Raw genomic sequence first — 21727 nt, forward strand, 5'->3', positions numbered from 1 at the left:
ATAGGGACACATTATTTCCCATGATGAATGGTATGCTGATGTACTGTATTGCATGCTGTAAAATACCGCATGATAGCAATATGCTATCCCCTATGCCGTATGGCGTTCTAGGAGATCGTGTATGCTTTACAGGAGCATGCCATTGCATTAAGCTGTCCATTAGTTATACACTGTATCCTCACATCCCTCTCTTCTCCACGCTCCCTCTCCGGACAGCCCAGCCTCCTCCCCACCACCCTTAGCTCTTTCATTGAAGAATTTGCGAGTCCCTCCTCAGGTGAAAGGCGCCTGCTGAGCTGGGCCTGGGCGGTGATGTCACATCCTCCCGTGGGCCAATGGCAGTGTCTGTTTATGTTGGGCCTAGTTTCATATTCATAAGCGAAGGCCTGTGGGGGCACTGGCTTTGCTGCGGGAGGTTGCTGCCGCCGCCGGAGGATTCGGCAGCAGCTGCGATCCAGGCTGCTGTTCTCTCCGCGGGAGGGGGGCAGGAGTCGGCGCTTGGCGGCAGCTCTGACTCCGTGTCTGCTCATTCAGGGCCCAGAGGAGTGAACTGGCAGAGAGCAGAGCGGAAGCGCCCATCACCTCCCTCCCTCCTTCCCGTTTGCCGCGGACGAGAATGAGAGAATGAGCCAGAGAGACACCCTGGTGCATCTGTTTGCTGGAGGGTAGGTGCAGCCGCTAATGATTACTTCGGCCTCACCTCGTGCCCCACTGGCGTGTGCATGTGCAGAGCCTTTGTAATGTGATCAGCCGGGGAGAGGTTTGGGGGAAATGGGGCCTGTCAAGGAATAGAAGGAGGTAGGGGGGAAAGCAATTCGTTAGCGTTTCTCAGGGAGAGCCCCTTTGTGCGAGATGTTTCCCCGTTCCTAAGTGTCGGCGAGGCCCGGACATGCAAAGCAGCACCTCTCCCCGCGACTCCTCATTGCTGCAGCCCCCAGGGAAATGGCTTCCAGATCTGCAGCCTGGTGCAGCCGCTGGGGTGGGGTTGCTGGCGGGGCAAATCCTCCTTTGCTCTTTGGAGAAGGTAGGTGGTTGGGTCTCTACAGCCCTCGCTGTGGAGGGCCGAGGTGATTGCAGGGAGTGGGTAGTGGCGGCAGGGACGCTTGCCTGGAGGGTGGATGGGAGGAGGCCACGCACTGCAGTGTCTGCAGGATCCCTGTAGGAACTAGGGAATGATCTGCTGGGGGGTGTCTCGACTAATTCTCTCCTGGGGTGAGGGGGTGCGGGCAAAGGATCGAGATGCTTGGGCTGAGAGTGACGTGGTTGGCCTTTGGGGTGAGTGAGATGGCTGGCTGCTGTGCGCGACGCGGAGGGAGGGTTAGGATGAGGACCGTGAACATGCAGAGGGCAGCTTGGGGGGAGGGAATGGGGTTTCAGGGCACTGTAGGTGGAAACTGGCGAGCGGGGATGTCAGAGGGTGTCTTGGGGCGGCGGGGGGGGGTTTCAGGGGGAGGTATCTGCGCTGCATGGATGCAGGGGCTGTTTGCAGTGCGGAACGCTGCTGGCATGGTGCGAGGTAGCCCGGCACTTTCGGGCAATGTCTTGCAGAGGTAGCTAGACGAGCAAGCGGGTGTCTGGGCCGAGGCTGGTATTGCTTGCGCAGGTACCAGGGTTAAAGACTTTCTCTCACCTCGCTCTTTCCTGTAAGGCGGCTCAGCTCTTATTCTGCAAGCGAGCGGGTTCCTCTCTCCTTCCCCCAGCCCTTCCCTGCAAACCCCAGCCCCTGCCCGGAGTCTCCAGGCCCTAGCCGGCGGCCGTGAAGGTGGCCTGAGCCCGCTGCATTTTCCTCTCCCCTCTCCACCACGGTGTGGCTGCCTCAGCTCCGGATCCTGCTCACTCCTAGCCCGCCCCGCCCCTCCCAGTCTCTGCCGCTCTCTCCGGACCCAGGGGGACCAGACGCCGAGCCGGGACAGCATCAGTGCCCACCCCCGCAGAGCCAGGCTCGGTCCCTCCATTAGTTCCGCTCCCGTTCGTCCCGGGGGGGGCTGTCACAAAACGGAGACCACCTGGGTCTCTGAGACCTTCAAACGGAGACCACAGCGTCTCCTGCCCCTCCACGAAGGGAAACCCCCTTTTCTTATCACTCCCAGGGGAGGAAACTCTTCTGCCCTTCCCTGAAAGAGGACCCACCTTTCCCTGCTGGCTGCTCGCCTCTTGCTGCATCCGCAGGGAGCATTAGGGGTGGTGGGGAGGCTGCAAAGTTAGGATCATTCCCCCCCACACACACACCTCCCCGCCTCTGCTAGATAACAGCCTCCCTCCCGGAAATCCCTCTCCCACCGATGCTAAGAAATCTCCCCCAGGGGACACCCGACGGCAACCCCTTTTCCACCTCCCCCTGGCCGGGATCCACCCTTTCCTTTCCCTCCCCCCCTCTGAATGTGGAGGAGGCTGAGTTAACTCGTCTGTCTGCACCGCTTCTCTCTGGCCGCCTCTCCCCTCCCAGTGCTGCGGCGCTGGTCATGTGAACGGGGCCGTTGGAGCTGGGCGGCGATGTCACGTCCTGCCGCCCGGGCCAGCGGCGGTGTCTGCTCATGTTGGGCCCAGCTGCGTGTTCAGAAGTCCAGGCCCCTGGTTTGCTGTGGCTGCAGCCGCGGGAGGACGCAGCAACCCCGGCTGCAGTCATCTGTGGCCGGGGGCAGCGGGGGTGGGTTCGCTCTGGACAGCTCTGCGCTCGGCAGCAGTGAGGGACCTGGCAGCCCATCACCTCCTGTCTGCAGGGGCCAAGCATGAGAGAGGATGAGCCAGAGACGCAGCCTGGTGCATCTCTTTGCTGGAGGGTAGGTGAAGCCACTAGTTTCTCTCTCTAGCCGCCTCTCCTTATACTGCCACATGGTATGGGGGCCTGGCAGGTGAGAGAGGCTCTGATGGTGGGGGTGAATCTCTCTGTTTTTATGTGGCCTCTTAGTGGAAATTGGAGGTGTACCTTGGGGGCATAGATGGCAGTGGGGTATTTTATAGTTTGTTTAATGGTATGTTTCCCAGGAGAGGAATGTGTCATGCACACACCTCCCTCCACCCTAAAGGCAGAAGAGATTGGAGAAGTGCTGCAGGCAGAAGCATGTATCTAGCTGGTAGCAGGGCCCATTGGCTGGGATGGTTTTTGAGCAGTTTACTGCACCATTGTATATTCTTGCATAGCGAATGAACTCATTGTCACTCTTGTTCTGCTGGAGGAGTTGGGTGCCAGGGGTCTGTCTTAATCTTCTCAGGATCTGTAATGTGAGGAAACTCTTTAGATGGCCTGTCCATTGTAGGGTTGCTTGCAGGGCCTTCAGACAGTTCTGAGGGTGGGAAGAGGGACCTAGCATCTGGGTGGAGCGGGAGGAGAGGAGAAGGTTCATCTAGCCAGATCTTATAGGAAAGAAGGGCGACTTAACTGAGCTGTGTGTGCATGTGTGTATGTATAGGGGGGTGTGTGTGTGTATGTACAGATGCGAAGGTCAGGGAGGAAATGGGAACGGATTCAGGGTTAGTCATTTGGGCTTGGTGTTCTGGTGCAGCTGGGAGAGTTCTGTGAGGAATTATGAGGGTGGTCTATCTAGTTGCCCTAGTTCTTGATGGATGGGAGTATGGCCTGGTGGGAGGGCAGGTCTCTCTGATAGATTGTAGATTCAGGCTGAATCAAACTATAGGATTTGGGTGTGAGTAGACACTCTAGGATCTTAATAAGAAAAGGAGTACTTGTGGCACCTTAGAGACTAACCAATTTATTTGAGCATAAGCTCAAATAAAATGCTCAAATAAATTGGTTAGTCTCTAAGGTGCCACAAGTACTCCTTTTCTTTTTGCGAATACAGACTAACACGGCTGTTACTCTGAAACCTAGGATCTTAATGAGCAGAATGTGTCTGATCCCCAGCACTTTCCTTGTAACAGTGCCTGGGCAGGTACAATTACTTCCAGTTTCTGCCTTCCAGACGTACAAGTGGAAGGAGAGGAGAAGTAATGCAGCAGCAGGGCCCAGGACAGCACCTCCTGGGTTTCAGCTCCTTGTAAAGCTTCAGAAAAGCCGGAGAGAGAGAGAGTCCCTGCTGCCTCTAACATTCTGAACCCTCATCTCAGCATCGTGACTTGACAGCTCTACAAAAGGAAGGCCAAGGGAGTGAGAGAAGTTTGCTTGAGAGTAAACACAAAGTTAAGGTCTGTAAACTGAATCAAGGCCAGATGCAGATTATTAATCTCTGCAGCTAATGAATTTCCCTGCCTTTGAGAAGAAGTCTGGTCTATTAACTTTGTGGTCTGGCTACCAGGCCCTTCAAATGAGTCAAAAGTTATGTTGTGCAGAAGGTGCTGAGACACCTTATATTAACTTTTCATTGGGTGCTAGCCACAGATTTGCTTCTAATCCTGGCTCAGCATAGCCAAAAGTATGTATTCATTCATTTAGCAGTGTGAAATTTATTTAGGGTAACTGAACAACCCCTCTGTCACTTTAGTTTATAGCCTGAAGAGTGATCTTTTCTTGAATGATTCCTTTTATTTTAGATTTTGCTGAAGAATATAGAAGAGCACTTTAAAATATTGCTTTCTATCAGGACTGTTACCATATCTAATGCTCTACTCAAATCGTGTGTGTTGGGAACAATATGGGAAGGTAGGAAAACAGGATTTTATTCATCTTACTGGGGTTAATGTAATGCTTATGAAATGTTCCAGATATGGGACCAAAACAGAAAACTCCCAACATCACTAGCTTTAGGAGTGAGGGGGCAGTTCAGTCTTCATTTCCATTTAATTCTTGGCCTCTGTATTGAGACTACCCCTGAAGAAGTCAGTTGTAGTGACTTAATGATGCATACACATCTTCTTAGAACTGAATTGTGATCACTAGCTCATTTCATAACTGGCACCAAACAAATATCTGATTGTAACAGCTCTTGGCCGCTACCAGCTTGGTCTGGATTTTAAATTAAAGAACTAGAGTTGAAAGGATCCACTTTCTATTTCTGATTGCCTTCCTCTCTCCAGCCCCATGTACATGCCCCATATTCACATAGCTCCCTTTATAGCAGGCTTGATTGATTTTGTAGCATACTGAACTTTGAAAATTTATGCAACAACTACAACCTGTTTAGTGTTTTTAAAAATTAAAGCCATTTTACTTTGGCAGTTTCATTTTATGAAAAATAAGCATGTAAAGATGACTGTGTAAATATTATCAGTGTTTTATGACATCCAACCTAAAATAGAAATAATATTCAGCTATCTAAAAATAATAAACAATTAGGGTACCTCTTCTTACATGGGCTTACGTCCATTGAAATACCCTGTGTATATTGAAGCAACACAAACCTTTTCCTAGTAAACATTCAAGTTTTACTACATATTTCTGCTGGAGTAATTTGACTGCCATTACATTTCTGCTCCCTCAATAGCTTTATGAAAGTGTCACTACCCTTATGTGAAATCTTTATTACTAGTGTCACAGCAAAATTTGCCTTTTAGACTACTATAGATTTCAAAGATGGGAATCTTTCAAAAATATATCAAAATATGGTAGAAGTCACTTTTGGAGCTAGAAAGTCAATAGTGCAGGGAAACATCAAATAAGTATTGGCTTATTTTGATGTGTAGAAGAAAGATGAGTAGGAGATTCAAAGGTGTTATTAAAACAAGAACTTTGTATTTTGTTCACTTTGTAACAGAGAACTTTGTAAATTTTTCTGCTATTGGAACATCTAGTCTTAAAAAGGAAAAGCAATTTTAATAACTTGCAAGGAAATATTGTATTAAATAGCAAATGAATGAATCCTTGCTTTACTATCTGTATACTGAAATACCAGTATTCAGACTTTTTTATTGCAAAATAACAATTACACAGTAGAACCATAATTGATAGATTCCAAGGCCAGAAGGGACCATTGGGATCATTTTGTCTGATCCAAAATAGAACTTCCCCAAAATAATTCCTACAGCAGAGCTTTTACAAAAACTTCCAATCTTGATTTAAAAATTGCCAGTGATGGAGAATCCACCATGTTCCTTTGTAAGTTGTTCCAAAGATTTTGTTACTCTGTGTTAAAAATATATGCCTTATTTCCAGTCTGAATCTGTCTAGATTCAACGTCCAGCCATTGGATCATGTTATACCTTTTTCTGTTAGACTGAAAAGTCTATTATGAATATTTGTTTACCATGTAGGTACTTATAGACTATAATCAACTCCTTAACCTTCTCTTTGCTAAGATAAATAGATTGAGCTCCTTGAGTCTGTCATTATAAAGCATGTTTTCTAATCCTTTAATCTTTCTCATGGCTCTTCTCTGAATCGTCTCCAATTTATCAACATCTTTCTTGAATTGTGGGCACCAGAATTTGATACGGAATTCGAGCAGTGGTCATACCAGGGCCAAATATAGAAGTAAAATAACCTCTCTACTCCTACTGAAGATTCCCCTGTTTATGCATCTAAGGATTACATTAGCTGTTTTGGCCACAGTGTTGCACTGGGAACTCGTGTTCAGCAGATTATCCATCATGACCCCCAAATCTTTTTCAGAGTCCCTGTTTCCCAGGATAGAGTTCCCCATGATGTCAGTATGGCCTACAGCCTTTGTTTCTAGATGTATACATTGACATTTAGCCCTACTAAAACATACATTTTTTGCTTTTGCCTGGTTTAACACACTTAATCAGAAGCTTTTTAATATTGTACATCAGAAGCACCAAAAGTTGATAAAAAGGATTTGTACTTTTAGATATACTGTCAAGCCTGGGTAGGTGTTACAGTATCCTTGTGCAATCACTGATACTGCTCGCTTACAACACAGCCAAAGTACTATGTTAATACTATATTATTATATTAGTACTATATTCTAGACATGCATCAGGATCCACAGCCACAAACCCATGTGCCTATGCAGAGTCCCGCTAACTTCGAGCACCTTGCACTGGGGATTAGAAATCTGCACTACTGGATCTTGATGTAGGATCAGTGCCTTATGTTAGATTTCCAGTCACCTGAAGACTTGCTTGGTTGCACTTCTTAGAACTCTTTTTTTTTCTTTTTTTTTTTAAGAACTATAAAATTAACCAGGTTTTAGCAATGGCCCTTTGTCTTCTGGTTGAGTCCATGAATTTGTATTCCCAGGTAATCTGGTGATGGGTACTAGATCGGGCATATTAACCCAGGCCAGGAAGGGGAAGTACAGAATATTTAACATTTTAAGATTGGAGAATCAAGGTAATGGACTTCTGTATTGAGTAGCATCTAGATTAAGATTTTAGTCCAATCCAACCATGTACATTAAATACATATGTTGATTGATTATAGGACCTTCTGTGAAAAGGTTCGTAGCAGGAATCATTTTAAAAAATCTGTACAGAAAAGAATGATGTACCTTAGTAATTGATTTTGGGGGGGGAGGAGGCATCTCATGGGGGGAGGAGGCATCTTAGTACTTGACTTTGGAATTTATGGTAGGGAGGAAAGGGGTGCTAGAAATTGGAGAGTTACAAATGAAAATTAGTTTAGTAACCAGCATCCATGTTGGAGTGACTTGCTTTCTGTCCCAGAAATGCCCAGGGCCTTGGGGTTGCACAGAGTGAGTTCATCCTTAAAACCGTAGGAACTCAGGCTGTGTGTTCTCAGGGACCAGTCAAGGATAAGGCATTACAGTACTGCATAGGAGGTGGGAAACTTCTTTGAATGAGTGGTGTGGCTGAGCTGTGAAGTTCCTTAACTTTCTCTTGGTTTTTTTTGGTTCCCTGCAGCAAGTTGACCTTTCTCCTGAATAGGTAAACGTGCTGCAATGGTAGTCTCCAGGGCATTCTGCAATCTATACACCTAACCAGAAATCTTTGGAATCCTAAAAATAACTGAAGCTGTTTGTTTGCCTGTAGTTTTTAGTGAATCTCTGTAAAATACTGAAACAGAGTTAAGTCTTTTTAATTCATACGATGAAGGTATACTGTACAGATTAACAGTGTTAGTGTCTAAAAGGAAGGATTCATGCACTGATAGTTCCCTGTGTTCAGTTTAAGATGTTAACTCATTGCTAATTTGGGGGGTGGGGGGAGTTGTTTTTTGTTTTGTACCGGGCCTGTACGATTAGACTATTGGGAGGTCATTCATAACAATAAGGCAAAAAGTACTGCCAGCTTTGTTTCAGTTGTCCTAACCACTGGACCAAACCCACTTTCCCAAACTTAAGACTCTTGGCGCAAATTAGTATACTTTGATATATTTCAGATTTAGTCCTGATCCTCTTCCTTTCCTAGGCTACCCCAATGCCCTCCTCCCTGCAACTTCCCCTTCCTCTTTTGCCCAAATAATCCTCTCAGAAAAACCCAATGTATGTTTAAAATTGAGACACTGTAATTTGCTCCATGAATTGGGTGTTACTACTTTGAACTTCTGTGCATTAAAAATAGCTGATGATATTTTGAGAATTGTGGCATATCTAGAATGTTCTGTTAGAAAGCTGATGTTATTTAAAGGGTCACTGTCAACATAAGGATGAAGTTATAAACAAATTTATTTACTTCTGTTAGTAACAGAAACTCCAATTTATGTGTTACTATTTATGCTTTGTTTTTGTTTTGTTTTCATATTTTTGCAGTTCTCTCAACTTGGATAATGAAAATCAGTTCAGTGTCACTGCCAGATTCTTTGTGTTTGTTTGAAAGCTATCAGAATTTAAAAAAAAAAATTAATTGGGATTTTATTTTTAAGTGGTGGAAATATTCCCTTTTGTTTTAGGCTTTTATAAGAAGGTGTTGGCTTTTTGTCATGTGCTTTTAAAAAAAAAATTAAGTTTTGAGCTTTTAAAATAAACCAGTAAGACCTGAACAGCTGAATAATGAGCCTTTCTGCTGGCTAATATTGTTAGATCCCTTGCTATATTTTATGGATCAAGTGCATTCCCTGGATGCTTTGTTGTGCTTAACTAGGGTTGCCAGGGTGTTCATTTTTCGACTAGAATGCCTGGTCGAAAAGGGACCCTGGCGGCTCCAGTCAGCACTGCTGACTGGGCCGTTAAAAGTCTGGTCAGCAGGGCTAAGGCAGGCTCCCTCCCTGCCATGGCTCCATGCAGGTCCCAGAAGCAGAGGCATGTCCCCTCTCCAGCTCCGACATGTAGGTGCAGCCAGGGGGCTCAGCATGCTGCCCCAGCCCCAAGTGCTGGCTCCGCAGCCCCCACCAGCCGGGAATCGCAGCCAATGGGAGCTGTGGGGATGTGGCAGCGCCTAGAGCCACCTGGCCACGCCTCTGCATAGGAGCCAGAGAGGGGACATGCTGCTGCTGCTGCTGCTGCTGTTTCTGAGAGCTGCTTGAGGTAAGCACCGCCCAGAGCCTGTACTCCTGACCCCCTCCCAATCCCCTGCCCCAGCCCTGATTCCCCTCCCACACTCTGAACCCATTGGTCCCAGCCTGGAGCACCCTCCTATACCCCAAATCCCTCAGCCCCACCCCAGAGTCTGCACCACCTCACTCCCCCCTGCACCCCAGCCTGGAGCCCCCTCCTGCACCACAAATCCTTCATCCCTGGCCCCACCCCAGAGCCCGCACACCCAGCCAGAGCCATCACCCACTCCTGAACCCCGGCCCCTGAGCCAGCCCAGTGAAAATGAGTGAGTGAGGGAGCGTGGGGAGAGCGAGTGACAGAGGGAGGGTGGGATGGAGGGAGCCGGGGGGACGACGGGACCCTCATAAAAGGGACAGGGCTACAGGGGCAGGGCAAGCGTGTTTGGTTTTGTGCAAGTAGAAAGTTGGCAACCCTATTCTGAACTAGTAGCTCCCATCGACTTCAGAAATCTTTTTTTTTTGTCTGAAAATTGTTTACCTATTGCTGTCACACCCAAGTCCCTACTCCTGAGAACACTTCCATGCACCTGCTAGCTTTAAACATGTGACTAATCCCATTCACATTAACGCGACTCCTCATGTATTTACAGTAACTCCTCACTTAAAGTTGTCCCAGTTAACGTTGTTTCATTGTTATGTTGCTGATCAATTAGGGAACATGCTCCTTTCAAGTTGTGCAATGCTCCCTTATGTCATTTGGCAGCCGTCTGCTTTATCCACTGCTTGCAGGAAGAGCAGCCCATTGCAGCTAGCTGGTGGGGGCTCGGAACCAGGGTGGACCGGCAGCCCCCCCATCAGCTCCCTGCTCCCCTAAGTTCCCTGTGCAGCAGCCTCCCAGCAGGCTATCAGTTGCTGGCAGTTCAGCTGTCCCTCCCCCCACTGCCATGTGCTGCTCCTGCCGTCTGCCTTGCAGCTGCTCTCAGAGCCTCCTGCTCGCTGTATGGGGGGTGAGGGCGGGCAAGAGGGGGGTCTAATGTCAGGGTGTCCCCCTCCTCCCTGCTCCTGCACCCCGCTTGCCCCATCTCCATAGTGCAGGGGGGACACATGTCAGGGCTCAGGACGGAGGGAGCTTCCTGCCATCTCAGCTTGCTGATTAACTTAACAAGGCAGTGTACTTAGAGTGGGGTCAGTGTACTTAAAGGAGCAGTGCGCATCTCTCTCTCTCACACACAGGGTGTGTGTCTTTGTCTCTGTCTGCCATGCTGTCTCCCCTCCCTCCATTCGTTCTGCCTTGTAGAGTGTGAAGCTACATTAACGAGTTAACCCTTGCAGGCTTAGCCAATTGCTAGTTAATCATTTAGCAGTAAGGCATCCCCTGGGAAATATCCCACCCTCTGACTTCACCACCTCAACCAAGCTTCACACTCATTATGGACTGTCCTGCCTGGCCCCTGAGCTCCGGCTGGGGAGGCTAGCCCCTGGCCCCTCCCCCGCTGTTCCTTCTCCCCGCAGCCTCCACGTGCCACCAGTGCTCTGGCCCGCAGCCCAGGCACTGTGGCTGGTTCTGGCAAGGTGGTGGGGCTGCGAGCTCCCGCTGCTCTGAACGGCATGATTGGGGGGGGGGGGTTTGGATAAGGGGCAGGGAGTTCCGGGGGGGCAGTCAGGGGGTGGGGAACAGGGGGTTGGATAGGCGTGGGAGTCCAAGGGGGTCTGTCAGGGGTCAGGGGTGTGGATGGGGTCAGGGCAGTCAGGGGAAGGCAACGGGGGGGGGGGGTTGGATGGCGGTGGGGTCCCGGGGGGGTGGTTAGGGTCGGGGGGGGCCTCAGGAGGGGGCGGTCAGGAGACAAGGAGCTGGGGGGGGTTGGATGGGTGAGGGGTTCTGAGGGGGGCAGTCAGGGAGCGGGAAGTGGGAGGGGGCGGGGGCCAGGCCATTTGGGGAGGCACAGCCTTCCCTACCTGGCCCTCCATAAGAGTTTCACAATGCCGATGTGGCCCTTGGGCCAAAAAGTTTGCTCACCCCTGCCTTTATTGAGACTGTCACTGTGTTAACTGTGCTGGTGTTTGTGGTGCTAATGATATTTAAAAACACGAACAAAGCCAGACTCATTTTTGTTACTGAAGTAAGTGGATAGCCCTTTGAATGCACACAGGAATCAGATCTGTTGTCATGGATGTGCCATTTTTACATACAGACGGATACATCTCCTGTGTTGAAACTTAGCAGAAACAGGCTGGAAAAGTGGCCTACAAGTTTCAGCGTGTGGACAGAGGAGCTTCTCTTGGTCTCAGGAGTCTGCCTGTACCCCATAATTCGCAGGTTTATGGCCATAATTTGTATATTAGGAGGAATAGTGATAGTCTTTCTTCATTTTTTACTTATTTATTTTAAATATCTTCCTACCAGTTTTTGTCTTGTGTGTCAGTGGATTTACAGCAAGGTGCCAATTGTGCAGTCTTTAAATCATCAGGGCTCTCTGTGGGCACAGGAGTCCACTTGTGCAGATCAAATTGTGGCTCAGAACCCAAGATATAACACAAAATTACGAATCAGAGGCAAAGTTATAGGCTATAAGAGGAACATGCCACAAAATATTTGCTAAAGCTGATAAGGCTTTTGATAAATATACGTTTAAAAATACAGTACCTGCCAGATGTAGGCCTTAATCTTGTGAATTGCTGTGTGTGAGCCCTGGGTTCAGCCTGTGCAAAGCAGCTTTTCGATATTGGGGTGTATGCGTTAAATTCTCCAATTAGAAACCATTGGTTTTGATTTGCATTGTGACATGACCTAGTACCTGACCCCTTCAAAAAGTTACTCACAAGCAGCTTTACTCACCTGAGTTACAGTCACTGGGACTACTGACGGGAGTAAAATTACAAGCATGAGTATTTGCAGGATCAGGCCTTGAAATAATTAACAAAATACTGACTGTTCTATGACAGAGAAGTAAGTGTATCTCTTCTTTTTCATATTGGCTCTCTAAATCATGATTTACAATGATTTGTGTTAAGCCACAAACTAAAAAAAGCCTCCATCCCCATCCCCTCAAAAAGAAGTTAAGTCTATGGGGAGGGTTATGGGAGGAGAATGATGAAGTTCTTTGGTGATAGCAGTTTGGTTATAGCAGTAAGACTCAGACCTTAGTGGTTCTGGAGCTAAATTAGCAATCAACAATACCCAAAAAAGCCACAGTGGTGTGAATTCATTGTTTCTTTTAGTATTTTTATATATAAAAATCAGGATACTTTTACTATGTTGTTAACCAATTGTAATTGATTAAATACTAGTGATATTATTCTCTCAGTGAAATGGCTGAGCAGGTATTACTATTAGGGACAAAATGAGATCAAACTAGCTGGAGACATATAGGGTAACGGGAAAACATTCTACAAATACATTAGAAGCACGAGGAAGACCAAGGATAGGATGGGTCTGTTAGTGTGTGGGGGGGAGCAGGGGGGGTGTTTGGAGGAAACAATAACAGAAAATGTGGAAATGGCAGAGGTGCTTCATGATTTCTGTTTCAGTTTTCACCGAGAAGGTTGGTGGTGATTGGATGTCTAACACAGTGAATATCAGTGAAAATGAGGTAGGATCAGAAGAGGCTAAAATAGGGAAAGAAGTTAAAAATTACTTAGACATATGAGATGTCTTCAAATCACCAGGGCCTGATGAAATACATCCTAGAATACTCAGGGAACTGACTAAGGAGATATCTGAGCCATTAGCAATTATCTTTGAAAAGTCATGGAAGACGGGAGAGATTCTAGAGGATTGGAAGATGGCACTATATATTTGCCCATCTATAAAAAGGGAAATAAGGACAACCCAGGAAGTTACAGACTAGTCAGCTTAACTTCTGTACCCGGAAAGATAATGGAGCAAATAATTAAGCAATCAATTTGCAAACGTCTAGAAGATAAGGTGATAAGTAACAGTCAGTATGGATTTGTCAAGAATAAATCGGGTCAAACCAACCTGATGGCTTTCTTTAACAGGGTAGCAAGTCTTGTGAATGGGGGGAAGTGGTAGACATGGTATATCTTAACTTTAGTGAAGCTTTTGGTACTGTCTTGCACGACCTTCTCATAAACTAGGGAAATGCAACCTAGATCGAGATACTCTAAGGTGGGTGCAAAACTGGTTAGAAAATGGTTCCCAGAAAGTAGTTATCAGTGGTTTCACAGTCATGCTGGGAGGACACAATGAGTGGGGTCCTGCAGGGATGAGTTGTGGGTCCAGTTCAATATCTTCATCAGTGATTTAGATAATGGCATAGAGAGTACACTTATAAAGTTTGTGGATGATACCACGCTGCGAGTGGTTGCAAGTGCTTTGGAGGATAGGATTAAAATTCAAAATGATCTGGACAAACTGGAGAAATGATCTGCAGTAAATAGGATGAAATTCAATAAATACAAAGTACTTCATTTAAGAAGGAACAATCAGTTGCACAAGTACAAAATGGGGGTCATAGTGGACCACAAGCTAAATATGAGTCAACAGTGTTATACTGTTGCAAAAGAAGCAAACATCCTTCTGGGATGTATTAGCAGGAGTGTTGTAAGCAAGACCAGAAAAGTAATTCTTCTGCTGTACTCTGCACTGATTAGTCCTCAACTGGAGTATTGTGTCCAGTTCTGGGTGCCACGTTTCAGGAAGGATGTGGACAAATTGAAGAGAGTCCAGAGAAGAGCAACAAAAGTGATTAAAGGTCTAGAAAACATGACCTATGAGGGAAGATGGAAAAAAATTGGGTTTGTTTAGTCTGGAAAAGAGAAGACTGGGGATGGGGGAGGCATGATAACAGTTTTCAAGTACATAAAAGGTTGTTACAAGGAAGAGGGAGAAAGATTGTTTTTTCTTAAACTCTAAGAATAGGACAAAAAGCAATGGGCTTAAATTGCAGCAAGGGAGGTTTAGGTTGGACATGAGGAAAATCTTCCTGTCAGGGTGGTTAAGCACTGGAATAAATTGCCTACACGGAGGTTGTGGAATCTCCATCCTTGGAGGTTTCTAAGAGCAGGTTAGACAAACACCTGTCAGGAATGTCTAGATAATCATAGAATATGGGGGTTGGAAGGGCCCTCAGGAGGTCATCTAGTCCAAGCCCCTGCTCGAAGCAGGACCAATCCCCAATTTTTGCCCCAGATCCCTAAATGGCCCCCTCAAGCATTGAACTCACAACCCTGGGTTTAACAGGCCAATGCTCAAACCACTGAGCTATCCCTCCCCCCCATACTCAGTTCTGCCTTGAGTGCAGGGGACTGGAGTAAACAACCTCTCAAGGTTCCTTCCAGTCCTATGATTCTGTCAACTACAGTTGGTTAATAACGTAATAAAAGTATCCTGATCTGTTAATATCTTAGCTTATTAATTAAATCACATAGTGTTTTAATATCATGTGCTGCAAAGAGCTACAGGAGACACCTTAAAGGGCTGCTTGTGAGCCTCAGTCTGAGTAACACGGGTATAGAATCTCTCTTTAGTAAACTATAGTAGTTTGGCCATCTATTAATAGTATGCCCGAATTATGAACACAAAGAAGTGGGTGTTTCTTTCTATGTATTTTTGGTGTCCGTCTTAATAAATAAATTATGTGTGCAATAAATATTGAAGACTAATATTGGGAATTTACTCCTATACAGTGGTAACACGTGTTTCCTATTAAAATGCACTTTGGTCTTATTTATGCCACTGTCAGAGTAACTGACCTATTTGTAAATAACCTGTACAGACATACAAGGAACTTTATGTTTAGCAGCATGTCTGATATTTCAGTTCTTTACCCACAGATTCTGTCTGTTGAATCATAGTGAAGGGGCATGCACAGATTTATTTTTGTCAGTACTAACAATTCACATTAAAATTCAATTTTAATTTTGTATCTTTTTTACAATGCATTTATTTTCAGGATCAAGGCTTCACTTAGTGTTTCAGTGCCAGTTCGGTAAGCCTTGTGACTACAGTTAATAACTGCATTGTATTCAGTTCCTCAACGTTTGGAAGTTTTCCTTCCATCCAGACAAGTAAACAGCTGATGCATTATTACAAAATCGCTATTGAACCTTCCCCTCCCTACACCATTCTCTAATCTGGCAGGTCAAGTGCAAAAATCTAGAGAAGTTGATTGTCTGTGTGGTGGTGGTGTGTTTTTGTTTTGTTTAAAAATGCTAAAATAAATATTTTTACAATATTTTTTTACTTTTACTTTTCCCTGGAAATGAAAATGGTTTAATCTCTTCCCATCACCAAAGCTAAATGAAATACAAAAAGTAAACAAGCTAAATGATAGGGGGTGGGAGGGAAGATGTAAGGGCCATTAACTACGCAAGGGCCATTGTCTTAATGTAACTTTTTACCTTACAGTATCCTTTTGGATGACCAGCTGTACATAGGAGTACAAATCCTGTGCCAAGGAAAAACCAGTGGTGTTCATAAAATCACTGCTTTGATGACAGAGCAAAAAGTAGAGAAAGAGTATCGAAAGCATAAAGGGCTACTTTAGTGGTTGGCTTTCCACTGTCAATTGTACCTACCTGTTAGTTCATATTCTTTCTGCTTATAGTTACATTTTTAATAAGGCTGTAGTATGTGTCATTAAACAGTGTCTGTTACAGTCTCCAGGAATTTAGTGACCAGTCGTTGACTGCAGGCATATTACTCCTGGGGGGACTCTGTGTCAAAAAATTAAATACTAATAATTAATAAAACACTTGAAGTGAGCTGTAGCTCACGAAAGCTCATGCTCAAATAAATTGGTTAGTCTCTAAGGTGCCACAAGTACTCCTTTTCTTTTTGCGAATAACTATTCAGTATTTCCTAAACACATGAAAGTTAAGTTACAAACACTTGGTAACTAATACCTTGTATTCCAATTATAATCCTAGATTTTCATTTAAATTACATTATGGAACACCAAACAGCGCAAAAAAAATAAATAGAATGTCATTTTAAATTGCTCAGACTTTCACACATGAAAGGCCTACAGTTTTGCTAATAATTGACCTTGACCTGGCTGGGTTCTTTGGGAAGTGCTTGGTTTTGATTGTCCTCACATTTTGACTGCTTGGTAAATGTTTTATTTGCCCTCAGAGTCTGTCCCCCCACCCTCTTTCTTCTTCTTGCAATATGTAAGTAAAATAAATCCTGAGCTGTAATCTAACTCCATTGTGCCACTTTGGCACAGGAGAAAAGTGAGAAAGCACATAGATCTTCCTTGCTGATTCCCTTACTGTCATTTATAAGGATTTACATCACTCTGGCAATGTAGGGGCCTTAAAACTCTTACAGGTTTTATGCTCCTGCGGGAATTGACTGAGAATGGGAACAGTTAACTGACAATAGGAACATTTAACAATGTTACTAAGCAGGCAGGCTGCTACATTTCTGCCTGGGGGAAAGAGCTTTCCTGGTGCATAATAAAAAACAAAACAAAACGCCCCTACCCCTCCACGTCCCAGGTGAGCTGCAATAGCAAGCGAGAGGGAGTTTCTCTCTTGCTTGTTGGCAGGTGCGCATGCCCAGCCCCGCCCCCTGACAATGATCAGCCCATGCCTGGGCTGCCAGGGGAGAGGTGCGTGTCCTCTTGCAGATTTCTTTTGCACTTTTCTTTGCGGGGGGCACAGAAATATGCAGGCCATATGAATTCTGCACTCCTGTAGGGGCACAGAATTCTGTCAGGAGTAACGTATGCATAAAAGTGAGCTTCTTATCTCCATGTACCTGTCTTCTTAGCCACTGTAAGCAGGTGGTTAAATGAAATATTATAATCCTAACAGATGGGCTGTACTGGTACTTTTTTTCTTAATATAGTGAAACATGGTTCACACTGGTTCAGGTGTTGCTGAAGAGAAATGGAAATGCTGCAAGAATCAAGCGCAAAGAGAGTTCACAATCCCATGCAGAGTAAGTGGAGAAGGGGTGGAAATAAGGACACCAAATGTCAAGCTCTAATGAAAGAAATGGGTCTGATTTTTTTTTTTTAAATGTCTTTTTACTTGAAAGCAAGGGCTGAAACTCCATCTCCAAGGGCCTTGTTGGATGTCAGTGTCACAGCCTGCAGAGCTCGTATGGTATCAAATAGCATGCTACTAACAAGGGTCACTTTCAGGTGGCTTCAAATCAGCTCCAACACCAGCCAAAGAATGAGGAGGTGATTTTAGCCTTAACTTTCTGTGTTACATTTAAAAACTGTGAAAGGGATTTGTACCTTAAGATGAGAGGTGGTGGTGGGAATGAATCTTTTCTGTCAGTGTGTAGTGAGACCTCGTTAACATGCTACCCCAAGGCCATTAGCTTATTTTATCAGTGCAGCTGACACCTCTCCATACTAAGAGTGTTAGTGTTTGCACAAAGAAAATTGTACACAGTTGCTGTTTATTTGTAGCTGTCATAAGACCTACAGCTCTCCCCTTTTTATGTACTTCCACGTACACAACCATCCGAACACATGTTGGAGCTGTGCAGGAGAACTCTTAATGTGATAACGAAATAGAAGCTTTCACTTTAAAGATCTTCCTATTAAACAGGACTAAAGAGAGAGAGAGAGGATAGTCTTGTGACTAAAGCACAGTCTGTGAGTCAGGAAATCACGGCTGTGTTTCTAGCTGTGTCATGTACTTCTGGTATGATCTTGGCTAGTCATCTAATAGCTCCATGCCTCAGTTTCCCTGTCTATAAAAGTTAATATTTGCATCTCTTCTAATGGTGCTGAGACTTAAAGGTTGTGTAGTTCTTTGACTGATAAAGAATAGCATGCCCTGTATCAGCAATAATTCATATGCAGGGTGTATATAAATCTACACTGCAGACTATGGCATAGGTTATATGAGTTTATTATGTCAAGCATTCACCATATATGCTATCATTTTAGAAATGAGGCACTCTACAATTCTTTATCCTACATCCATGTAACTGTGAGAGGAGAAAATATTTATATCTGTCTCATTAATAAGTAAAATCCAAAAAGCCTCTTTTAAAATAATTCACTGTAATAGTTCTTGTCTGTTTCCCTTTCCTATACCCACTTCTAAATTTCTAAAAACATTCACTTACTCTGCATTTAAATGATCTGCCTGCACAATTCTACTTAATCTAAAAAGGGGCACTTTTACTGTATATTGATAAAAGGAAAAAAAGCATCTCAAACCACAATACCTAAATATTGAAATAGCTATATTTGTTTTTTACCATTATTTTGAAAATAACTTAATAGATTAGTGGTTCTCAACCTTTCCAGACTACTGTATCCCTTTCAGGAGGCTGATTTGTCTAGTGTACCCTCAAGTTTTGCCTCACTTAAAAACTCGGGCTTTGGCTTCATCCCCGTTCAGCAGGGCTTGGGCTTGGCCCTGGTGACCTCATTAAAACGAGCTTGCCCACAGTTTGGGAACCACTGATCTAATATATAGAACAGTATTAAAAAATCATTGTGCAAAATTTTAGTTTGTACTGAGTTTGCTAGTGCTTTTTATGTAGCTTGTTCTAAAACCAGGCAAATAGCTAGATGAGTTGATGTACCCCCTGGAAGACCTCTGTGTACCCCTGGGGATACATGTACCCCAGGTTGAGAACCACCGGCATAGATGATTTAAATAGGGGTGAAGAGATTTCCTAGACGGGTCCTTTGAATGCCAAGTTTCATTCCATTTAATTTCTTTTCCCCTTCAGCAAATAATTTTTAAAAAATGGAATCAACATAGTCTAAACTTATCTGAAGAAATATATGTACTAGTTCCTAATTTAAATTACTGAAACCTTCACAGATTAATGACTTAAACTTGGTAAAAGTTCAAGGTAACAATAAAGAATGCTTTGTAGTTTTGCATTTTCTAAAGCCTGCAACTTTAACTTTTTGGGAAAAATCTTTTTAAAAAAACCTTACTTCAGATGTGTACTGCAAGGTATTTTTGAAAACCTTGTTAAAAATAACTGCACAAATTTTAAAAGGTAAGACTGGATGTTTTACAGCTAGCCTTTGGGAGTGAGGATGGGCACGGGGATGGGCACAGATTTTCAAATTTTCCACTTTTCCAGATTTGTGATTGATTAAGCAGTGGAAGGACAAATAATTTCTCCAATCTTATAAAACTGTGAAAGTTTTACATAGTTAACAAAAAGATTGGGCAAAAATAGTATTAAGTAGGTGGCATCCAATCATTAAAATCACTATAGCAGCCTTACAAAGTCCTAGGGATAGAGAGTAATGCTTAATACTGTTTGGAGGAAAGGCTACCAAACTTTCAGATGTCATCACATAACATCCCTGTGTGAACTACCTACATGTAAACAACTTCTGTAGTTCACACAGGGATGTTATGTGATGACAAATGGGACAGGGGTCCTCCATATGATTGTGGATGAGAGGGGAAGGGATTCAGAAGACAGTCTCCCAATGTGATCCACAAAAGGAAAGTCTGACAATGCCTGGTAATGGTTCTGTGTTTGAACCTGGGCTACTATTTAGCAAAGCAAATCCCAGACCTTGGACCTGCAAAACATTTGTTCCCTGAAAGTATAGCCCTGTTCTTTACTCATTTGGATCTTAATATTCTGCCCCTCTTCTCCTGCATCCAAGAAAATAATATGTTTCTTTTCCTTACAAATTGGAAGTACTCAGCAAGCAAAACATTTATGGGATAGAAAGCATAAGTACTCCTTCTTTTGTCCTGGCAATGTGAATCTGAAGCCAGTGTTAGAAATAAATTTATTACTATGACTGTAATGAACGTTGTATCTTTAGTGTTCTAATGCTTCGTTGATTAGCTGATGTTATGTACATACCATGAATGGAAAAACAATGCAGGCATTTATTGTATAAGTCTGGTTTAACATGGTAATAGCAGCAGTTTCATATATTCTTGATTGTATATCGCTTTGTGTAAAGATAACACATTTGTTAACATGTTGTAGCATTTAAAATATATTCAGGCTATGGATGGAAAATGTTCCACATGGCATGAAGTAGAGAGTCAGTGCAAAATAAATTGCACCTCCTTTGTAAAGAACTTTGAAATCTAATGATGAAAAGAGTATATAAGAGCTAGGATAGAATAGGTCTGTTATATATGTATATATTTGTATGGCTGTAAATAAGAAGTTTTAGTTTTAAATTTACTTTCACTACCAAGTTAAGATATGTGCAGTTAATTTAATAAGCTAATATTCTATCGTACTTCCCTAGGCCAGTGGTTTTCAGCCTGTGGTCCGTGGACCCCTGGGGGGTCCACAGACTATGTCTAAGATTTCCAAAAGGGTCCACACCTCCATTCAAAATTTTAGGGGCCCGCAAATGAAAAAAGGTTAAAAACCATTGCCCTAGGCTATTTTAGCTTCTCTATGTGTGAAAGTGCTTATGGCCCCATCACTATATTATTTGAACTCCAGTTTTGGAATCTATTTAGTATTTAATACACAGACACTCTTTGTTAGTATGTTGAGACGCCTAATCCCTTACTGACTGTATAGTGACTCAGGGTGCTGAGAATAGAAATGGTCAAGAAACATGTGCTTCTATTTAAAACTTGGAAGTTAATCTAATTCACTTTAGACTAATCTTGGAATTGGAGAAGAGACTGAATGGATCTGGGGATTGGTAATGAGATATTTCTGGGTCACTCATTTCAATGTAGTATGGGTGAAGATGACCAAACTTTTATTATTGCCTGTATAACTGTTTGTGAATTTAGTCTAGTGGGATGCAATACAGAAACCATAATCATAATTGGCATGAATTTTGTGGCCTTCTGTGCAGCAGGAAAGGATTGAGGATTCATACAGAAGCTAAACTACATTTGGGTGGGAAGTATATCAGTACTGTAGCATAGTGGCAGGGTGAAGAAACTTTCACTGTTACCTGTTCTTTGGATAGAGTGGATTTCATTCTCCTGGGTTCTGTCTCTGGGACCTTTCATGAGCATTCCATTAATTTTTTTAGAATCACTATCTATTACCGGAAAGTTTTAACTCCTAAGGTGAAATCCTGGCCCTGTTGAACTCAATGGGTTTTTACCCCTAATCATTAAGTGAAACACTATATGGTAATATTAACAGGTAGGTGAAAAGAGCTGTTAAATCAACAGAAGTTTTAAACAGTTATCAGTTTTGAGACTTTCCTAGTCTTTCAACAGAAAATATTTGATGGTTAGAATCTTATTCCAAACAATGCCCCCAGTTCTGCCTTCAGCTAAGCAAGCACCACTTCTATTGAATTCAGTTGGAGTACCCCTAGTGTAGCTGCAAGTAGAATTGGTATCATTATATTTAATTTAACAGTAAGGTTCTGACTTAAATCTGCAAAAATTAGAATGATCAGAGTGAAGTCTAGAACTCTGGATTTATCAATTGGGGGATTGTTTATATAAACTCATCTGGGGAAGTGGAATAATATTTAAGCCTTTTTTGAGGTTGTGAGGCATGTACTTTTTCAGCAGTGGTAGCAGTAAAGAACCATTGGTGTTCTTCATGCCCTAATCATG

The 21727-nt window shown here is 43.9% G+C and overlaps 1 protein-coding gene across 7 annotated transcripts in view; it reads left to right on the plus strand.

Moving 5' to 3' along the window:
• Nucleotides 1-369: 369 nt before the first annotated feature.
• Nucleotides 370-21727, plus strand: part of SLC25A36 (solute carrier family 25 member 36) — a 64669-nt gene continuing 43311 nt past the window's right edge. The window contains exons 1-3 of one of the 7 annotated variants that reach the window (XM_073359968.1): nt 370-665; nt 3880-4143; nt 4489-4597. In XM_073359968.1, the coding sequence (XP_073216069.1) occupies nt 4590-4597 (8 nt within the window). In that variant the 5' untranslated portion in view covers nt 370-665; nt 3880-4143; nt 4489-4589. Of the gene's footprint in view, nt 666-2209; nt 2781-3879; nt 4144-4488; nt 4598-21727 lie in introns of those variants that run through there. The other 6 variants (XM_073359966.1, XM_073359967.1, XM_073359965.1 and 3 more) reach the window with 6 other exon arrangements.

The sequence above is a fragment of the Lepidochelys kempii genome, chromosome 9, assembly GCF_965140265.1.
Source record: "Lepidochelys kempii isolate rLepKem1 chromosome 9, rLepKem1.hap2, whole genome shotgun sequence".
Classification (NCBI taxonomy): domain Eukaryota; kingdom Metazoa; phylum Chordata; order Testudines; family Cheloniidae; genus Lepidochelys; species Lepidochelys kempii.